The sequence below is a fragment of the Salvelinus fontinalis genome, chromosome 39 (assembly GCF_029448725.1).
Source record: "Salvelinus fontinalis isolate EN_2023a chromosome 39, ASM2944872v1, whole genome shotgun sequence".
NCBI classification, from domain to species: domain Eukaryota; kingdom Metazoa; phylum Chordata; class Actinopteri; order Salmoniformes; family Salmonidae; genus Salvelinus; species Salvelinus fontinalis.
This window is the reverse complement of record NC_074703.1, coordinates 19,722,872-19,741,526: the sequence shown is the minus strand read 5'-3', so window position 1 is coordinate 19,741,526 and position 18,655 is coordinate 19,722,872. Positions and strand designations below refer to the sequence as shown.

Genomic DNA, 18,655 nt, shown 5'->3' with positions numbered 1-18,655 from the left:
TAGGTTCACCACTGTACTAACCTGTCACACACTGAAGACCTATAGGTTCACCACTGAAGACCTATAGGTTCACCACTGTACTAACCTGTCACACACTGAAGGCCTATAGGTTCACCACTGTACTGACCTGTCACACACTGAAGGCCTATAGGTTCACCACTGAAGACCTATAGGTTCACCACTGTACTAACCTGTCACACACTGAAGGCCTATAGGTTCACCACTGAAGACCTATAGGTTCACCACTGAAGACCTATAGGTTCACCACTGTACTGACCTGTCACACACTGAAGACCTATACGTTCACCACTGTACTAGCCTGTCACACACTGAAGACCTATAGGTTCACCACTGTACTAACCTGTCACACACTGAAGACCTATAGGTTCACCACTGTACTAACCTGTCACACACTGAAGGCCTATAGGTTCACCACTGTACTAACCTGTCACACACTGAAGACCTATAGGTTCACCACTGTACTAACCTGTCACACACTGAAGACCTATAGGTTCACCACTGTACTAACCTGTCACATACTGAAGACCTATAGGTTCACCACTGTACTAACCTGTCACACACTGAAGACCTATAGGTTCACCACTGTACTAACCTGTCACACACTGAAGGCCTATAGGTTCACCACTGTACTAACCTGTCACACACTGAAGACCTATAGGTTCACCACTGTACTAACCTGTCACACACTGAAGACCTATAGGTTCACCACTGTACTAACCTGTCACACACTGAAGACCTATAGGTTCACCACTGTACTAACCTGTCACACACACTGAAGGCCTATAGGTTCACCACTGTACTAACCTGTCACACACTGAAGGCCTATAGGTTCACCACTGTAACCTGTCACACACTGAAGACCTATAGGTTCACCACTGTAACCTGTCACACACTGAAGACCTATAGGTTCACCACTGTACTAACCTGTCACACACACTGAAGGCCTATAGGTTCACCACTGTACTAACCTGTCACACACTGAAGGCCTATAGGTTCACCACTGTAACCTGTCACACACTGAAGGCCTATAGGTTCACCACTGTACTAACCTGTCACACACTGAAGACCTATAGGTTCACCACTGTACTAACCTGTCACACACTGAAGACCTATAGCTTCACCACTGTACTAATCTGTCACACACTGAAGGCCTATAGGTTCACCACTGTACTAATCTGTCACACACTGAAGGCCTATAGGTTCACCACTGTACTAATCTGTCACACACTGAAGGCCTATAGGTTCAACACTGTACTAATCTGTCACACACTGAAGACCTATAGGTTCACCACTGTACTAACCTGTTACACACTGAAGACCTATAGCTTCACCACTGTACTAATCTGTCACACACTGAAGGCCTATAGGTTCACCACTGTACTAATCTGTCACACACTGAAGGCCTATAGGTTCACCACTGTACTAACCTGTCACACACTGAAGACCTATAGGTTCACCACTGTACTAACCTGTCACACTGAAGACTTATAGGTTCACCACTGTACTAACCTGTCACACACTGAAGACCTATAGGTTCACCACTGTACTAACCTGTCACACTGAAGACTTATAGGTTCACCACTGTACTAACCTGTCACACACTGAAGACCTATAGGTTCACCACTGTACTAACCTGTCACACTGAAGACTTATAGGTTCACCACTGAGAAAACATGTCCATAATGGAGATAAAGGCTGTTGATATTAATGTTTCCAGACAGGAGTGTATATACTTGGTCTGGTGAAGCTGTTTCATGCGCTGACTGAATGGAAGCTGATAACTATGATACTCCGCTGGTCTTGGGAAGGAATTACAAGTCATCACTGTCATGAGGCCAGTCTTGACTACTACAACACTATTGTTGTGTGACACAATGTATGTGAGGAAGAGAGAGGAGAGAAAGGCATACATGAGCAGAATTCTAGTAATGAGCATCAGCGTTCGCGTAATCATGTGTGTGTGTGTGTCTGTGTCTGTGTGTGAGAGAACATCTCAGTCGAGAGCATGAGTTCACACCTGCTGTTAACAGGAAACCCCACCACGAGGGAGTGGTGTTGAAAGCGCACACACACAGACATACCTCCACCCTCAATGCATGTTCCCAACAGCCTTGTTACATCAGTGCTCTGAGACGCATGTCATGCATTTGAATTAGTGAGTGATTTCCCTCCTACAGTAAAACTCCAGGTGATTTTTGTTCCCCAGATACACAGAGACCTGAGACGGCAGCAGACTGTTCAAACCCAGTAACCTAGAGAAAGTGGGTTTGTAGGCTGTCATTTCATAACTGGCAATTATGCATCAGCTGTGAGGAGTGTGGTCACATACAGTGCCTTCAGAAAGTATTCATACCCCTTGACTTATTTCATATTTTACTGTGTTACAGCCTGAATTCAAAATTGATTAAATAGATGTTTTTCTCCTCACCCATCTACACACAATACCGCACAATGACAAAAAAGTGAAAACATGTTTTTAGAAACTTTTGCAAATGTATTGAACATGAAATACAGACATCTAATTTACATAAGTATTCACACCCGAGTCAATACTTTGTAGAAGCACCTATGGCAGCGATTACAGCTTTCTGGGTAAGTCTCTAAAAGCTTTCCACACCTGGATTGTGCAACATTCACCCATTATTGCTAGACAACTATTTTCAGGTCTTGTCATAGATTTTCAAGCAGCGTTAAGTCAAAACTGTAATTCGGCCACTCAGGAAAATACTATCTTCTTGGTAAGCAACTCCAGTGTAGATTTGGCCTTGTGTTTTATGTAGGTTATTGTCCTGCTGAAACCTGAATTCATCTGGTGGACAGCAGACTGAACCAGGTTTTCCCATTGCTTAGCGCCATTACTTTTGTTTTTTATCCTGAAAAATGCTTGTAACGATTACAAGCATACCCATAACATGATGCAGCCACCACTATTCTTACAAATATGGAGAGTGGTACTCAGTAATGTTTTGTATTGGAGTACAAACATAAGACTTTGTAATCCAAACAAAAAGTGAATTGCTTTGCCACATTTTTGAAGTATTACTTGAGTACCTTATTGCAAACAGGATGCATGTTTGGGAATATTTTTATTCTGTACAGGCTTCCTTCTTTTCACTCTATCAATTAGATTAGTATTGTGGAGTAATAACTACAATGTTGTTGATCCATTCTCAGTTTTGCTTTATCACAGCCATTAAACTTTGTTTTAAAGTCACCATTGGTGAAATCCCTTCGAGGTTTCCTTCCTCTCCGGCAACTGAGTTAGAAAGGACGCCTGCATCTTTGTCGTGACTGGGTGTACTGATACACCATCCAAAGTCTAATAAATAACTTCACCATGCTCAAAGGGATATTGAATGTCTGCTTTATTTTTTACCCATCTACCAATAGTTGCCCTTCTTTGTGAGGCATTGGAAAACCTCCCTGGCCTTTGTGGTCTAATCTGTTTGAAATTCACTGCTCGACTGAGGGATCTTACAGATAATTGTATGTGTGGGGTACAGAGATGAGGTAGTCATTCAGAAATCATGCTAAACACTATTATTGAACACAGTCCAAGCAACTTCTTATGTGACTTGTTAAGCACATTTTTACTCCTGAACTTATTTAGGCTTGCATAACAAATGGATTGAATACTTACTAACTCAAGACATTTCAGCGTTTCATTTTTAATTCATTTGTAAACATTTCTAGAAACATAATTCCTCTTTAACATTATGGGGTATTGTGTGTAAGCCAGTGACACAAAATCTCAATTGAACCCATTTTAAATTCAGGCTGTAACACAACAACATGGGGAAAAAGGTCAAGGGGTGTGAATACATTCTGAAGGCTCTGTATATATGGGAGAAAGTGTGTTTATTGGTATTTTTGTCTTCAGGTCATGACAATGAGTGTCAATAATAATACACATTTCATGGACATCCCACACTGTCTTGTGTGTCTAAGACTGATACGTCGACAATAAATATGCACAAGTAATGTGCGTGTGGATGTAAATATTTCAGCGTAAATGACAGGTGAGTGACAGCCATGAGAAATAGATCAGGGGTCAGGGTTAAAGTGATGATGTAAAATGGTAAACCAGTTACAATAGTGTGTGTGGGTGTAAATTCTATAATGATCAGGTGAGTGAATACCATAAGAACTGAGTCAGGGTTAGCCTGCATATAGAATCAATTGTATTTTGTTGCCAATTACGCCATTTAGCAGACATTTTTATCCAAAGCGACTTACAGTCATGCGTGTATACCTTTAACATACAGGTGGTACCGAGAATTAAACCCACTCTCCTGGTGCCATGCCCAACTGAGCTACAGTCTACCAACTGAGCTACAAAAGGACCACACTGTCTATGGGTTTGAGATGTGAGTGTAGTGATGTTGTATAGCATGGAGGCTGGAGATTAGAGTGAAACCGTACAATAGGGGTCAGAGGTTAGAGTTAATTGGCTTAAAAAAAATGGAGGAACAGAGTTACTCACACGAGAGGTTTCTTCATGCGGCTACCCAGCGATCCCACCACCTCTCCCAATGTACAGAACGCCTGGCCAAGGAAGTCCTACAGAAATAGAGACATACGAGTTCATATATTTGGACACATTCTGGTGAAGTGGAAGATATAGGAGACACACACACATGCACGGGTGCACACATCCACACGCAGAGGACTCCCATCCAATAGTGCGCATAGGATACTCTTTATGAAACATGACATGTGATTTATTGTATTAATGTCAATGTTGGGGGTTGGAGGAAGGAAGAACCCGTGTGATTCTATTAGCCAGTGTCTGGAAAAACACCAACACTTCATAATGGAATCTCACTGTGGTCTCCTCTGACCACAATGTCTAGTATATTCAGTGTGTGCTGTATAATCCCTACACGCTTTATAGCCCAGTTATTTCCAGCGTGCTTCAGCAGCAAGACGTGGGTTCAAATACTATTTGAAATATTTTAAGCATTTGCTCTAGCCTGCCTGGGTTAGCAAATGGTCAGTTTATCATTTTTAGGACTATTCTATTGATTACATTGAGCCAAGAAGACTCAAATCAAGCCTAGACAAAGTATTTGAAAAGACTTCAAATAGTATTTCCACCCAGCTCCACTAGCACACCTGCTCTGCTTGCTTGTCCGCCTGCCTGTCTATCTATCTGCCTCTCACATGTCAACACAGTAAAGGTTTATCTCCAGTGGAATTCCCCAGAGGGACGGCCAGGGCTGGCTAAGCAGTAGCCTCAAAAAACGGCCAAGTGTGTCATTCCCAGTCGGAGATTATGGATTTCACCCCGTTTTTATGCCTGATCGAGGAAGGGAGAAAAGGAGAGAGCGGGGGTAGAGGGAAGGAGAGAGAGAGGGATAGGGGAGAGAGAATTATGTTGTGTCCAGCGTGAAATTGGGGGAGACAGTTCCACAATGGAGGACCAGTGAGAAAAGCCTTGTGACTAAGAGTGTGTGTGTGTGTGTGTGTGTGTGTGTCTGTCTGTGTGTGTGTGTCTGTGTGTGTGTGTCTGTGCGCGAGCTAGGGTCCCTGGTTGTAACTGAAACGTTAATGCAACGTGTTTTAAACAAAGAGGACAGGCAGTGGACTAGGGAATATGGGCTTTAATATAGCGTGGCTATTGCACCAACACCAACAGGTAGAGGAGCATCCCTTGTACTCCCCACATTGAATTGTGCACACCATCCACCAAATCATTGTGGAAAAATTGCATTTCTTTTCCATGACTGCATACTATTGATGGTAAAGGTGATTGGCCCACATCAGTGACCACTCCCCCTTTTGTCCTTTCACCATGGAAAATATTACACACTGCTCACTATGTGCACATTGTTAACATACTAGTCTAAAACATTACCCAACAGATGATCAACCACATTAGTCAGATAATGGTAAATACAGCTATGCATGACACATGCCATGTGACAAGCCAACATACGAAGCCTGTCCAAATAACAGAAAAGGTATGCCTAAAGATCAAACATGTCATAACTCATTCTCATGTTCTCATTGTTTGTGTTTCTCTAATGACCTTTATCCTTAAGCGGATGTTTGCCAAAAAAAGTCTAACCGGAACATGTGATTTCTCTGCAATGTGGGCAGACTAGTTTTCCCAAATTGCCAAAGCAAACACAGGAGAGAGCAAATGGTGAAATGTGACTAAGATAAGATAGGACAGGGAAATAAATGCTATATGAATATTGTCAATCCTAGTATAAAGCAATAGGAGGAACATGAACATTTTGCTAACAGCAGGCTGAGCTTATGGTAACCCGGGTATCCTGGAAGGATATTGACCTCATTCCGTCAGTAGAGGACGCCTGGTTATTCTTTTAAAAGTGCTTTCCTCACCATCTTAAATAAGCAAGCCCCATTCAAAAATGTTTGAACCAGGAACAGATATAGCCCTTGGTTCACTCCAGACCTGACTGCCCTTGACCAGCACAAAAACATCCTGTGGAGTACTGCAATATCATCGAATAGTCCCCGCAATATGCAACTTTTCAGGGAGGTTAGGAACCAATATACTCAGTCAGTTAGGAAAGCTAAGGCTAGCTTTTTCAAACAGAAATTTGCATCCAGTAGCACAAACTCCAAAAAGTTTTGGGACACTGTAAAGTCCATGGAGAATAAGAGCACCTCCTCCCAGCTGCCCACTGCACTGAGGCTAGGAAACACTGTCACCACCGATAAATCCACGATAATTGAGAATTTCAAGAAGCATTTTTCCATGGCTGACCATGCTTTTCAACTGGCTACCCCAAACCTGTCAACAGCCCTGCACCCCCCACAGCAACTTGCCCAAGCCTCCCCATTTCTCCTTCACCCAAATCCAGATAGCTGATGTTCTGAAAGAGCTGCAAAATCTGGACTCCTACAAAATCTGGACCCTCTCTTTCTAAAATTATCTGCTGAAATTGTTGTAAACCCTATTACTAGCCTGTTCAACCTCTCTTCATATCGTCTGAGATCCGCAAAGATTGGAAAGCTGCCGCGGTCATCCCCCTCTTCAAAGGGGGTGACACTCTCGACCCAAACTGCTACAGACCTATATCTATCCTTCTCTACCTTTCTAAAGGTCTTCAAAAGCCAAGTTAACAAACAGATCACCGATCATTTCGAATCCCACCGTACCTTCTCCGCTATGCAATCTGGTTTCCGAGCTGGTCATGGGTGCACCTCAGCCGCTCAAGGTCCTAAACGATATCATAACTGCCATCGATAAGAGACAATACTGTGCAGCTTTATTCATCGACCTGGCCAAGGCCTTCGACTCTGTCAATCACCACATTCTTATCGGCAGACTCAAGAGCCTTGGTTTCTCAAACGACTGCCTCGCCTGGTTCACCAACTACTTCTCAGACAGAGTTCCGTGTGTCAAATCGGAGGGCCTGTTGTCTGGACCTCTGGCAGTCTCTATAGGGGTGCCACAGGGTTCAATTCTTGGGCCGACTCTTTTCTCTGTATACATTAATGATGTCACTCTTGCTGCTGGTGATTCTGAACCACCTCTACGCAGACGACACCATTCTGTATACTTCTGGACCTTCTTTGGACACTGTGTTAACTAACCTCCAGACGAGCTTCAATGCCATACAACTCTCCTTCCGTGGCCTCCAACTGCTCTTAAATGCAAATACAACTAAATGCATGCTCTTCAACCGATCGCTTTCTGCACCTGCTCGCCCATCCAGCATCACTACTCTGGAAGGTTCTGACTTAGAACATGTGGACAACTACAAATACCTAGGTGTCTGGTTAGACTGTAAACTCTGCTTCCAGACTCACATGAAGCATCTCCAATCCAAAATTAAATCTAGAATCGAATTCCTATTTCTCAACAAAGCATCCTTCACTCATGCTGTCAAAGATACCCTCGTAAAATTGACTATCCTGCCGATCCTTGACTCCGGCGATGTAATTTACAAAATAGCCTCCAACACTCTACTCAGCAAATTGGATGCAGTCTATCCCAGTGCCATCCGTTTTGTCACCAAAGCCCCATATACTACCCACCACTGTGACCTGTATGCTCTCGTTGGCAGGCCCTCGCTTCATATTCGTCGCCAAACCCACTGGCTCCAGGTCATCTATAAGTCTTTGCTAGGTAAAGCCCCACCTTATCTCAGCTCACTGGTCACCATAGCAGCACCCACCCGTAGCACGCACTCCAGCAGGTATATTTCACTGGTCACCACCAAAGCCAATTCCTCTTTGGCCGCCTTTCCTTTCAGTTCTCTGCTGCCAATGACTGGAACGAAATGCAAAAATCACTGAAGCCTCATATCTCCCTCACTAACTTTAAGCACCAGCTGTCAAAGCAGCTCACAGATGATTGCACCTGTACATAGCCCATCTGTAAATAGCCCATCCAACTTCCTCATTCCCATACTGTTAATAATAATAATAAATATTTTTTTTGCTTCTTTGCACCCCAGCATTTCTACTTGCACATTCATCTTCTGCACATCTATCACTCCAGTGTTTAATTGCTAAATTGTAATTATTTCAGCACTATGGCCTATTTATTGCCTTACCTCCCTTATCTTACCTCATTTGCACACACAGTATATATACTTTTTCTATTGTGTTATTGACTGTATGTTTGTTTATTCCATGTGTAACTCTGTGTTGTTGTTTGTGTCGCACTGCTTTGCTTTATCTTGATTGGTATGGATGGTTTTCTGAAGGGTTATGTCATTCCACAAACTCTCTGATTAACCTCGACATGCCGGACATGCCCCCTCTACTGCCAACTCACCACACCTGAACTCATTCTGACAATCACCATTCCTCTCCCTTCCTCAGCAATAAATGTAGTTTGTTCCCATTTACATGTGTCCTTTTGATGTGCGCACCTGAGTTTAAATAAGTGCCTTTTCATGTGTTATTTAAGCAATAAGGCCCGAAGCGGTGTGGTATATGGCCAATATACCATAGCTAAGGGCTGTTCTTATGCACAACAACACGGAGTGCCTGGATACAGCCCTTAGCCGTGGTATATTGGTCCTATCACAAAACCCAGAGGTGCCTTATTGCTATTATAAACTGTTTACCAACGTAATTAGAGCAGTAAAAATAAGTGTTTTGTCATACCCGTGGTATACGGTCTGATATACCACGGCTGTCAGCCAATCAGCATTCAGGGCTCGAACCACCCAGCTTATAATGGAAATTATATCATGCTAACTTTGCCAACTTCCTAGCATGTATATCTAACTATATATCTATCCATATACACTTTATATACAGAAGTACACTACATGACAAAAAGTATGTGGACACCTGCTCATCGAACATCTCATTCCAAAATCATGGGCATTAATATGGAGTTGGTCCCCCTTTGCTGCTACAATAGCCTCCACTCTTCTGGGAAGGTTTTCCATTAGATATTGGAACATTGCTGTGGGGACTTGCTTCCATTCAGCCACAATGTTGAGCGATTAGGCCTGGCTCGCAGTCGGCGTTCCAACTCATCCCAAAGGTGTCCGACAATGCCCCCTGTGCAGGCCAGTCAAGGCCCTCCACACCGATCTCGACAAACCAGTTCTGTATGGACCTCGCTTTGTGCATGGGAGCATTGTCATGCTGAAACAGAGAAGGGCTTTCCCCAAACTGGTGCCACAAAGTTGTAAGCACAGAATATTCTAGAATGTCATTGTATGCTGTAGCATCAAGATTTCCCTTCACTAAACTTTACAGTTAGCACTATGTATTGGGGCAGGTAGCGTTCTCCTGGCATCCGCCAAACCCAGATACGTCCATTGGACTGCCAGAGAACACATTTCCACTGCTCCAGAGTCCAATGGCGCCTGGCTTTACACTACTCCAGCCGACACTTGGCATTGCGCACTGTGATTTAACTTCTCTAGGGTAGGGGGCAGTATTCGGAATTTTGGATGAAAAGCATGCCCAAATTAAACTGCCTGCTTCTCGTGCCCAGAAGATATGATGATATGCATATAACTGGTAGATTTGGATAGAAAACACAAAAGTTTCCAAAACTGTTAAAATAGTGTCTGTGAGTGTAACAGAACTGATTTGGCAGGCGAAAACCTGAGAAAAATCAATTCGGGAAGTCGTTTTTTTTGTTGGTTTTGTAGTTTTCTATTCAATGCCATTACAGTATCCATTGACTTAGGAATCAAATTGCAGTTCCTATGCCTTCCACTAGATGTCAACAGTCTTTAGAAATCGTTTCAGGCTTGTATTCTGAAAAATGAGGACGTAAGAGCAGTCTGAATGAGTGGACGCTAAAGTGTCACAGAGCTTTTTCATGCGCGTGACCGAGAGAGTGCCTTTCTTGTTTACATTTTATATTGACGACGTTATTGTCCGGTTGAAATATTATCGATTATTTAGGCTAAAAACAACCTGAGGGTTGAATATAAACATCGTTTGACATGTTTCTATGAACTTTACAGATTTTGTCTGCCTGTTTTGACTGCGTTTGAGACTGTGGATTACTGAAGAAAACACACAAACAAAACAGAGGTTTTTGGATATAAAGAGACTTTATCGAACAAAATGAACATTTATTGAGTAAATTAATGTCTGCTGAGTGCAACCATATGAAGATCAAAGGTAAGGGATACATTCTCTCTATTTCTGACTTGTGTAACTCTTCTACTTGGCTGGTTACTGTTTGTAATGATTTGTCTGCTGGGCTATGTTCTCAAATAATCCTAAGGTATGCTTTCGACGTAAAGCATTTTTTATATCTGGATTCACAAGAAGTTAATCTTTAAACCTATATAAAATATGTTTTGTTTTCTGAATTTTTAGAATGAGTATTTCTGTATTTGAATTTGGCACCCAGCAGTTTCACTGGCTGTTGAAGAGGTGGGACGCTAACGTCTCACGTACCCAAGAGAGGTTAGGCTTGTGGGCAGCTGCTCGGCCATGGAAACCATTTCATGAAGCTCCCGACGAACAGTTATTGTACTGATGTTGCTTCAGAGGCAGTTTGGAAATCGGTAGTGAGTGTTGCAACCGAGGACAGACGTTTTTTTTGCGCTTCAGCACTCAGCGGTCTATGGACATTGCATGGCTGTGTGCATGGCTGTTTGGTCAGATGAAGCAGATGCTAAGCTACAGGAATGTTTTTCTAGCAGACTGGAATATGTTCTGGGATTCATCCGATGGCATTGAGGAGTATACGACGAGTCACCGACTTCAACAATAAGTGCATCGATGACGTTGTCCCCACAGCGACCGTACGTACATACCCGAACCAGAAACCATGGATTACAGGCAACATCCGCACTGAGCTAAAAGGTAGAGCTGCCTCTTTCAAGGAGCGGGACACTAACCCGGACGCCCTTAAGAAATCCCACTATGCCCTCCGACGAACCATCAAAGAGGCAAAGAGTCAATACAGGATCAAGATTGAATCGTACTACACTGGCTCTGACGCTTGTCAGATGTGGCTATTACGGACTACAAAAGGAAAACCCAACAGCGAGCTGCTCAGTGACATGGGACTACCAGACGAGCTAAATTAATTCTATGCGAGCAACACGGAAGCATGCATGAGAGCAGCAGCTGTTCCGGACGACTGTGTGATCACGCTCTCTGTAGCCGATGTGAGTAAGACCTTTAAACAGGTCAATATTAAAAAGGTCACAGGGCCAGACGGATTACCAGGACGTGTACTCAGAGCATGCGCTGGCCAACTGGCAAGTGTCTTCACTGACATATTCAACCTGTCCCTGACTGAATCTGTAATACCTACATGTTTCAAGCAGACCACTATAGTCCCTGTGCCACAGAACGCCAAGGTAACCTGCCTAAATGACTACCGACCCTTCTGTAGCCATGAAGTGCTTTGAAAGGCTGGTCATGGCTCACAACACCATAATCTCAGAAACCCTGGACCCACTCCAATATGCATATTGCCCCAACAGATCCAGAGATGACGCAATCTCTATTGCACTACACAGCTCCCTTTCCCACCTGGACAAAAGGAATACCTATGTGAGAATGCTGTTCATTGACTACAGCTCAGCATTCAACACCATAGTGCCCTCAAAGCTTATCACTAATCTAAGGACCCTGGGACTAAACACCTCCCTCTGCAACTGGATCCTGGACAACACATCTGGCAACCTGATCCTTAACACGGGAGCCCCTCAGGGATGCGTGCTTAGTCCCCTCCTTCATGACTCCAACACCATCATTAAGTTTGCTGACCACACAACGGTGGTAGGCCTGATCACCGACAACGATGAGACAGCCTATAGGGAGGAGGTCAGAGACCTGGCAGTGTGGTGCCTCGAGTCTTCTTGTGTATGATGCTACAAGCTTGGAACACCTGTTTTTGGGAAGATACTCTCATTCATCTCTGCAAATCCTCTCAAGCTCTGTCAGGTTGGATGGGGAGCGTCAGGTGTGTTGGAGTTGGGCTGGTATGATAGCCTGCACACATGCGACTCTTGCTCTAGGACTATTTCCATTCAACTTATTTTAATTAAATCGCTGAACAGGTGTCCAAGTCAAAAGTACAGAACTCAAACTCCTTGGGGGGAGCTAACAGACAGAGACACAGTAGTGGAATAGAATGCTGTGCAGAAGAGAGAATGGAACCACATGAATGAGCAATTCCCCGAGCGTGTGACAGGCACAGATAGGGTCCTCGTGGTAAGACTGCAGCGGGTAATATGCAGCTCTTATTCTCGATTTTACAAGACAGATAAGCTCAAAATAGATCCTATCGGGACGTGTGTGTGCGTGCCTGCCTATCTCAATGTAAATAAAATAATAGCATTATAAAAGAAGAATCAGGGTTTATTGTGTGTCAACATAGACAAACTGATGGCATTGTTACATGACATTACTGTTTTTATTCACAGCGATGACAATAGACAGGCGAGGGGCAGGGAGGGTAGAGAACACTCAGTGCATCACATGGAACTGAGAGCGAGCGAGTGCGTGCGTGAGCGTACAGTTACGCTAAAACACACTGCCTACCCAGGGGAGGTAACCCCACTATGAAATACTAAACCCAGTCATTACAGAACAGAGATTAACTACTGTAGTAAGGGGGCGCTAATGACAATAGGATGAACGCCCAAAGCACGCCCACACACACACACACAGGGAAAGAAGAGCGACTTACATGTTTCGACAGGTTGGCGCTCTTTGAGTCGACGTCGTACCTGGAGAAGAGAAACACACACTGTTAACGTGGCATGGAGATGACAGCAGTACAGCCGGGAGCAGCAGGTGATCTATAGAATGGGACACTCAGACCGCTCAGTAAATGTATAAAGCAATGATGTCACACAGAGTATTATTAAGTCTTCTTGTGCTTTTCAATAATTGTATAATATCCTGAAATGTCGAAATGGATGACTCCCTGGCTGTAAAAGTGTTTGTGTGTGTGCTTGTATCCTTGTACCAATGCGGGTGTCTATCTGTGTCTGTGTGAGCCAGTTCGGGAAGGGGGTTCTTGTCCAACAGGGCTGCAATCAGCTGCAGTCATTTCACAGTCCAGTTCATGCTACACAGCTCCCAAAAATAAGCGTCTATTTTTTAGGTAATATTTGAAAGCTATTTTATGGAGACGGAGCCTCACGTAGTTGAGAGAAAAGCAGTGGAACAAAGACCCACTACTGTAGCCCCGGTGGTTTCTCTGACAGAGAGAACCATTACATTTAATCGAAACAAACCACCAAGGAGAAAGGACCAATGCTCGTCGGGCCCTGGTTAAAAGACAGTCTGCAGTGTTTCCCCTACATGCTAAATCGTGGCAGTAAAACATTTTCAGTGTTAACTTAAACTTAAACCATATATAAATTATGTAGAAAAGAAAATGGAGCACTGTATTTTTTTTAAGAAGATCACCTTTGAGAACTAACAATCACCAAAATAAAAACTAGACTCAGAGAGAATCTAAAAATTACAAAATAAGTAATGGCATGGAGCCCCCATTGATTTTGTTAGTCATTTAGATAGCATAAGCCATGGAAAAATGTGTATAATTACAGGAAATGTGCTTTTAACAACAAAATGGTCCTGTCACTTGTTTTATTATACAGCTGAGACTATTGAAACATTGACCATTGAATAGCTTTCCAAATCCCACACTGGTGCTTTAACAACAAGGATGAGCAACACTGCAATACAACATCAGCCATAGAATCCATTTAAATGACATATTGGAACATCACCTCCCCACTATCACATAGGCCAGAAATATACATAATTCTGTTGACAGAAAACATTATGTTATGTGTGCTTGAGGGAGAATTGTGTATTCAAACAGGCCAGTGTTTCATCCACTATCATCTCTGTCCATGTTATCTCTACAGGATGGCCTTACTCAATTACATACATCAAACAACCAGTAGGCTCGGATTCTGTTGATAGGAGATGAGAGGGAATATCTCTCTCTGTGTGATACTCGTGGGTCTCTGGGCTCTAGTCCTGTGCCAGCCTCCCCTAACACACACAGACACTCTCCCCGTCTAGCAAGCAGGACAGATTATGTGGCATACTGCCACTGTCAGGGAGATGGGATGGTGTGTTGTCAGAATGAGCTCTGGGATGTTTGTTATGTAACTCACAAGGCACTAGAGGCACAGCAGCTCTGATGTTCTATGCCATTGAACAGATCACTTACATTCACGAAAACAGAATTTCCTGAGACACACAGCACAAGGCAAGTGTGTTGTATTTATTCAGCTGCCAAAAACTGCCCCACAACACCTAACACACACACACAGACTACCACGTGTGTGCGTGCGCATATTTGTGTACATTGTTTCTCCATGATGTACAGTATGTCTGTGTGTGTGTTTGCGCGCGTGCGGGTGTGCGTAGGGTTGTTGCCGTATTAGCGTCACACTGGCAGTCATGAGTCATGACAGCAGTTTTATTCTATGTGACCTCTGAGTCACGGTAATCTCCTTTTATGCACTCTGGACATGTGTTGGTAGTAGCCAACTGGCTAATGATCATCAGGTCTCTAATGGCCTGGTACTCAGGGCTCTATTGTCCCTCTAACCACTCTGACATCAATGCAAGTGCCAATGGAAAAATCGCATCAAACACTTATCATTAAAACAATATTGTGCTTTTAAAACTCACCTCCCTGTGATGATCAATTTGAGGAAAGAAGTTCAACAACAGGTTGAAACTGAGTTGGGAAACATGTTTGTTGTTTCAAAGCCTAACAGAACAAAATGGACTGTGTTTTCTAAGGTGATGATTCATTCAAAACACCCGTAAGCATATTAGAGCTTATGCATCTGCATATGAGCCCAAGCCTGAAAAGAACCCGGAATTAAGATCATGATTATGCCTTTATACAATACATAGCCTACCTCATATTACACACAGCAAAAAAACACTGAAAAAAGAACACAAGGACTATATATATAGTTGTCCTGAGCTCAGTAAAAACTCCTGTCCTCCTCTCAGAGTGAGAGAATTGTAATGTCACGCGTGTCGGTTCTCATCATCAGGGTAAAAACAACATCATTACACACACACACACACACACATCAGTAGAGATGTACACTACATGACCAAGAGTATATGGACACCTGCTCGTCGAACATCTCATTCCAAAATCATGGGCATTAATATGGAGTTGGTCCCTCTTTGCTGCTATAACAGCCTCCCCTCTTCTGGGAAGGCTTTCCACCAGACGTTGGAACATTGCTGCGGGGACTTGCTTCCATTCAGCCACAAGGGCATTAGTGAGGTCAGGAACTAATGTTGGGAGATTAAGACTGGCTTGCAGTCGGCATTCCAATTCATCCCAAAGGTGTTCAAAAGCAGATGAGGTCAGGGCTCAATGCAGGCCAATCAAGTTCTTCCACACCGACCTCGACAAACCATTTCTGTATGGACCTCGCTTTGTGCATGGGGGCATTTTCATGCTGAAACAGAAAAGGGCCTTCCCCAAACTGTTTCCATAAAGTTGGAAGCACAGAATCGTCTAGAATGTCATTGTATGCTGTAGTGTTAAGATTTCCCTTCACTGGAACAAAGGGCCTAGCCCGAACCATGAAAAAAAGCCAAGACTATTATTCCTCCTCCACTAAACTTTACAGTTGGCACTATGCGTTGGGGCAGGTAGCGTTCTCCTGGCATCCGCCAAACCCAGATTTGTCCATTGGACTGCCAGATGGCGAAGCGTGATTCATGTCATGCTTTATACTCCTCCAGCCAACGTTTGTCATTGCACATGGTGGTCTTGGCGCTTGTGTACAGTTGCTCGGCCATGGAAACCCATTTCATGAAGCTCCCGGCGAACAGTGTTGCAAATGAGGACAGATGATTTTTTTTACACATTACGCACTTAAGCACTCAGCAGTCCCGGTCTGTGAGCTTGTGTGGCCTACCACTTCACAGCTGAGCCGTTGTTGCGCCTAGACATTCGTCAACGGTGTGGCTGAAATAACTGAATCGATTAATGTGGAGAGGTGTCCACATACAGTTGAAGTCGGAAGATTACATCCACTTAGGTTGGAGTCATTAAAACTCGTTTTTCAACCACTCCACAAATGTCTTGTTAACAAACTATAGTTTTGGCAAGTCGGTTAGGACATCTACTTTGTGCATGACACAAGTCATTTTTCTAACAATTGTTTACAGACAGATTATTTCACTGTATCACAATTCCAGTGGTTCAGAAGTTTACATACACTAAGTTGACTGTGCCTTTAAACAGCTTAGAAATTCCAAGAATGATGGCTTTAGAAGCTTCTGATAGGCTAATTGACATAATTTGAGTCAATTGGAGGTGTTCCTGTGGATGTATTTCAAGACCTAGCGTCAAACTCAGTGCCTCTTTGCTTGACATCATGGGAAAATCAAAAGAAAATCAGCCAAGACCTCAGTAAAAATGGTAGACCTCCATAAGTTTGGTTCATCCTTGGGAGCAATTTCAAAATGCCTGAAGGTACCACGTTCATCTGTACAAACAATAGTACGCAATGATAAACACCATGGGACCATGCAGCCGTCATACCGCTCAGGAAGGAGTCGTTTTCTGTCTCCTAGAGATGAACGTACTTTTGTGCGAAAAGATTTTTAAAAATCAATCCCAGAACAACATCAAAGGATCTTGTGAAGAAACTGGAGGAAACAGGTACACAAGTATCTACATCCACAGTCTTAAATCGACATAACCTGAAAGGCCGCTCAGCAAGGAAGAAGCAACTGCTCCAGAACCGCCATAAAAAAGCCATACTATGGTTTGCAACTGCACATGTGGACAAAGACCGTACTTTTTGGAGAAATTACCTCTGGTCTGATGAAACAAAAATAGAACTGTTTGGCCATAATGACCATTGTTATGTTTGGAGGAAAAAGGGGGAGGCTTGCAAGCCGAAGAACACCATCCCAACCGTGAAGCACGGGGGTGGCAGCATCATGTTGTGGGGGTGCTTTGCTGCAGGAGGGACTGGTGCACTTCACAAAATAGATGGCATCGTGAGTAAGGAAAATGATGTGGATATATTGAAGCAACATCTCAAGACATCAGTCAGAAAGTCAAAGCTTGGTCGCAAATGGGTCTTCCAAATGGACGATGACCCAAGCATACTTCCAAAGTTGTGGCAAAATGGCTTAAGGACAACAAAGTCAAGGTATTGGAGTGGCCATCACAAAGCCCTAACCTCAATCCTATAGAAAATGTGTGCTCATAACTGAAAAGGCGTGTGCGAGCAAGGAGGCCTAGAAACCTGACTCAGTTACACCAGTTCTGTCAGGAGGAATGGGCCAAAATTCATGGGCCAAAAATGTGCCAAAAAGCTTGTGGAAGGCTACCCAAAATGTTTGACCCAAGTTAAACAATTTAAAAGGCAATGCTACCCAATACTAATTGAGTGTATGTAAACTTCTGACCCACTGGGAATGTGATGAAAGAAAGAAAAGCTGAAATAAACCATTCTCTACTATTATTCTGACATTTCACATTCTTAAAATAAAGTGGTGATCCTAACTGACCTAAGACAGGGAATTTTTACTAGGATTAAATGTCAGGAATTGTGAAAAACTGAGTTTAAATGTATTTGGCTAAGGTATATGAAAACATAGGCACATGCAAATATTCAGTTTTACTTACAGGTCAAATCTCAGATTCTGTCGTTCCTCAAAGAAATAATCCAAGATGAATTTACGAACAAACTCTGGGTTGAGTGTGTTTTCAATCACCTCTGTCCTTCCAAACTTAGAGAGGATGAAAAGGTTGAGGGTCAAAAGCATGCAAGATATTTCCTTCAATTTAAAAATAGGGGTATTTGACAGACTACATTCGTGACATGCAATTGATTTCTAATGGCGAGAGAAATTAATTGACCGTGCTCGAAAAATGTGAAAAAATGTGAGAATTTATTACTTGAGAGTGACATTACTGATGTCAGAGGCTGCATCCCAAATGGTACCCTATTTCCTATATTGTGCACTACGTTTGACCAGGGCCCATATGTAGGAAATAGGATGCCATTTGGGACAGAGCCACAGTAATACATGCACAGAAACCTAACACCGCTATCTATAGGGGTTATATGGGTCTGATATTTCAGTATTATTAATCATAGGAGAAAATATTCAGAGATGGGGAATCTAACCGAGTTATGATTGGGTTGAGGATTCATTTCATCATTTACTTGTGTAAATA

General features: G+C 43.2%; 1 protein-coding gene across 2 annotated transcripts in view; it reads right to left on the bottom strand.

The window, feature by feature from the left end:
• Window positions 1–18,655, bottom strand: part of LOC129838865 (copine-8) — a 141,208-nt gene that overhangs the window by 77,485 nt on the left and 45,068 nt on the right. For both annotated transcript variants that reach the window (XM_055906098.1, XM_055906097.1), the window contains exons 4-6: window positions 18,101–18,204; window positions 13,139–13,178; window positions 4,505–4,581 (exon numbers count right to left, since the gene is read on the bottom strand). In XM_055906098.1, the coding sequence (XP_055762073.1) occupies window positions 4,505–4,581; window positions 13,139–13,178; window positions 18,101–18,204 (221 nt within the window). The remainder of the gene's footprint in view (window positions 1–4,504; window positions 4,582–13,138; window positions 13,179–18,100; window positions 18,205–18,655) is intronic.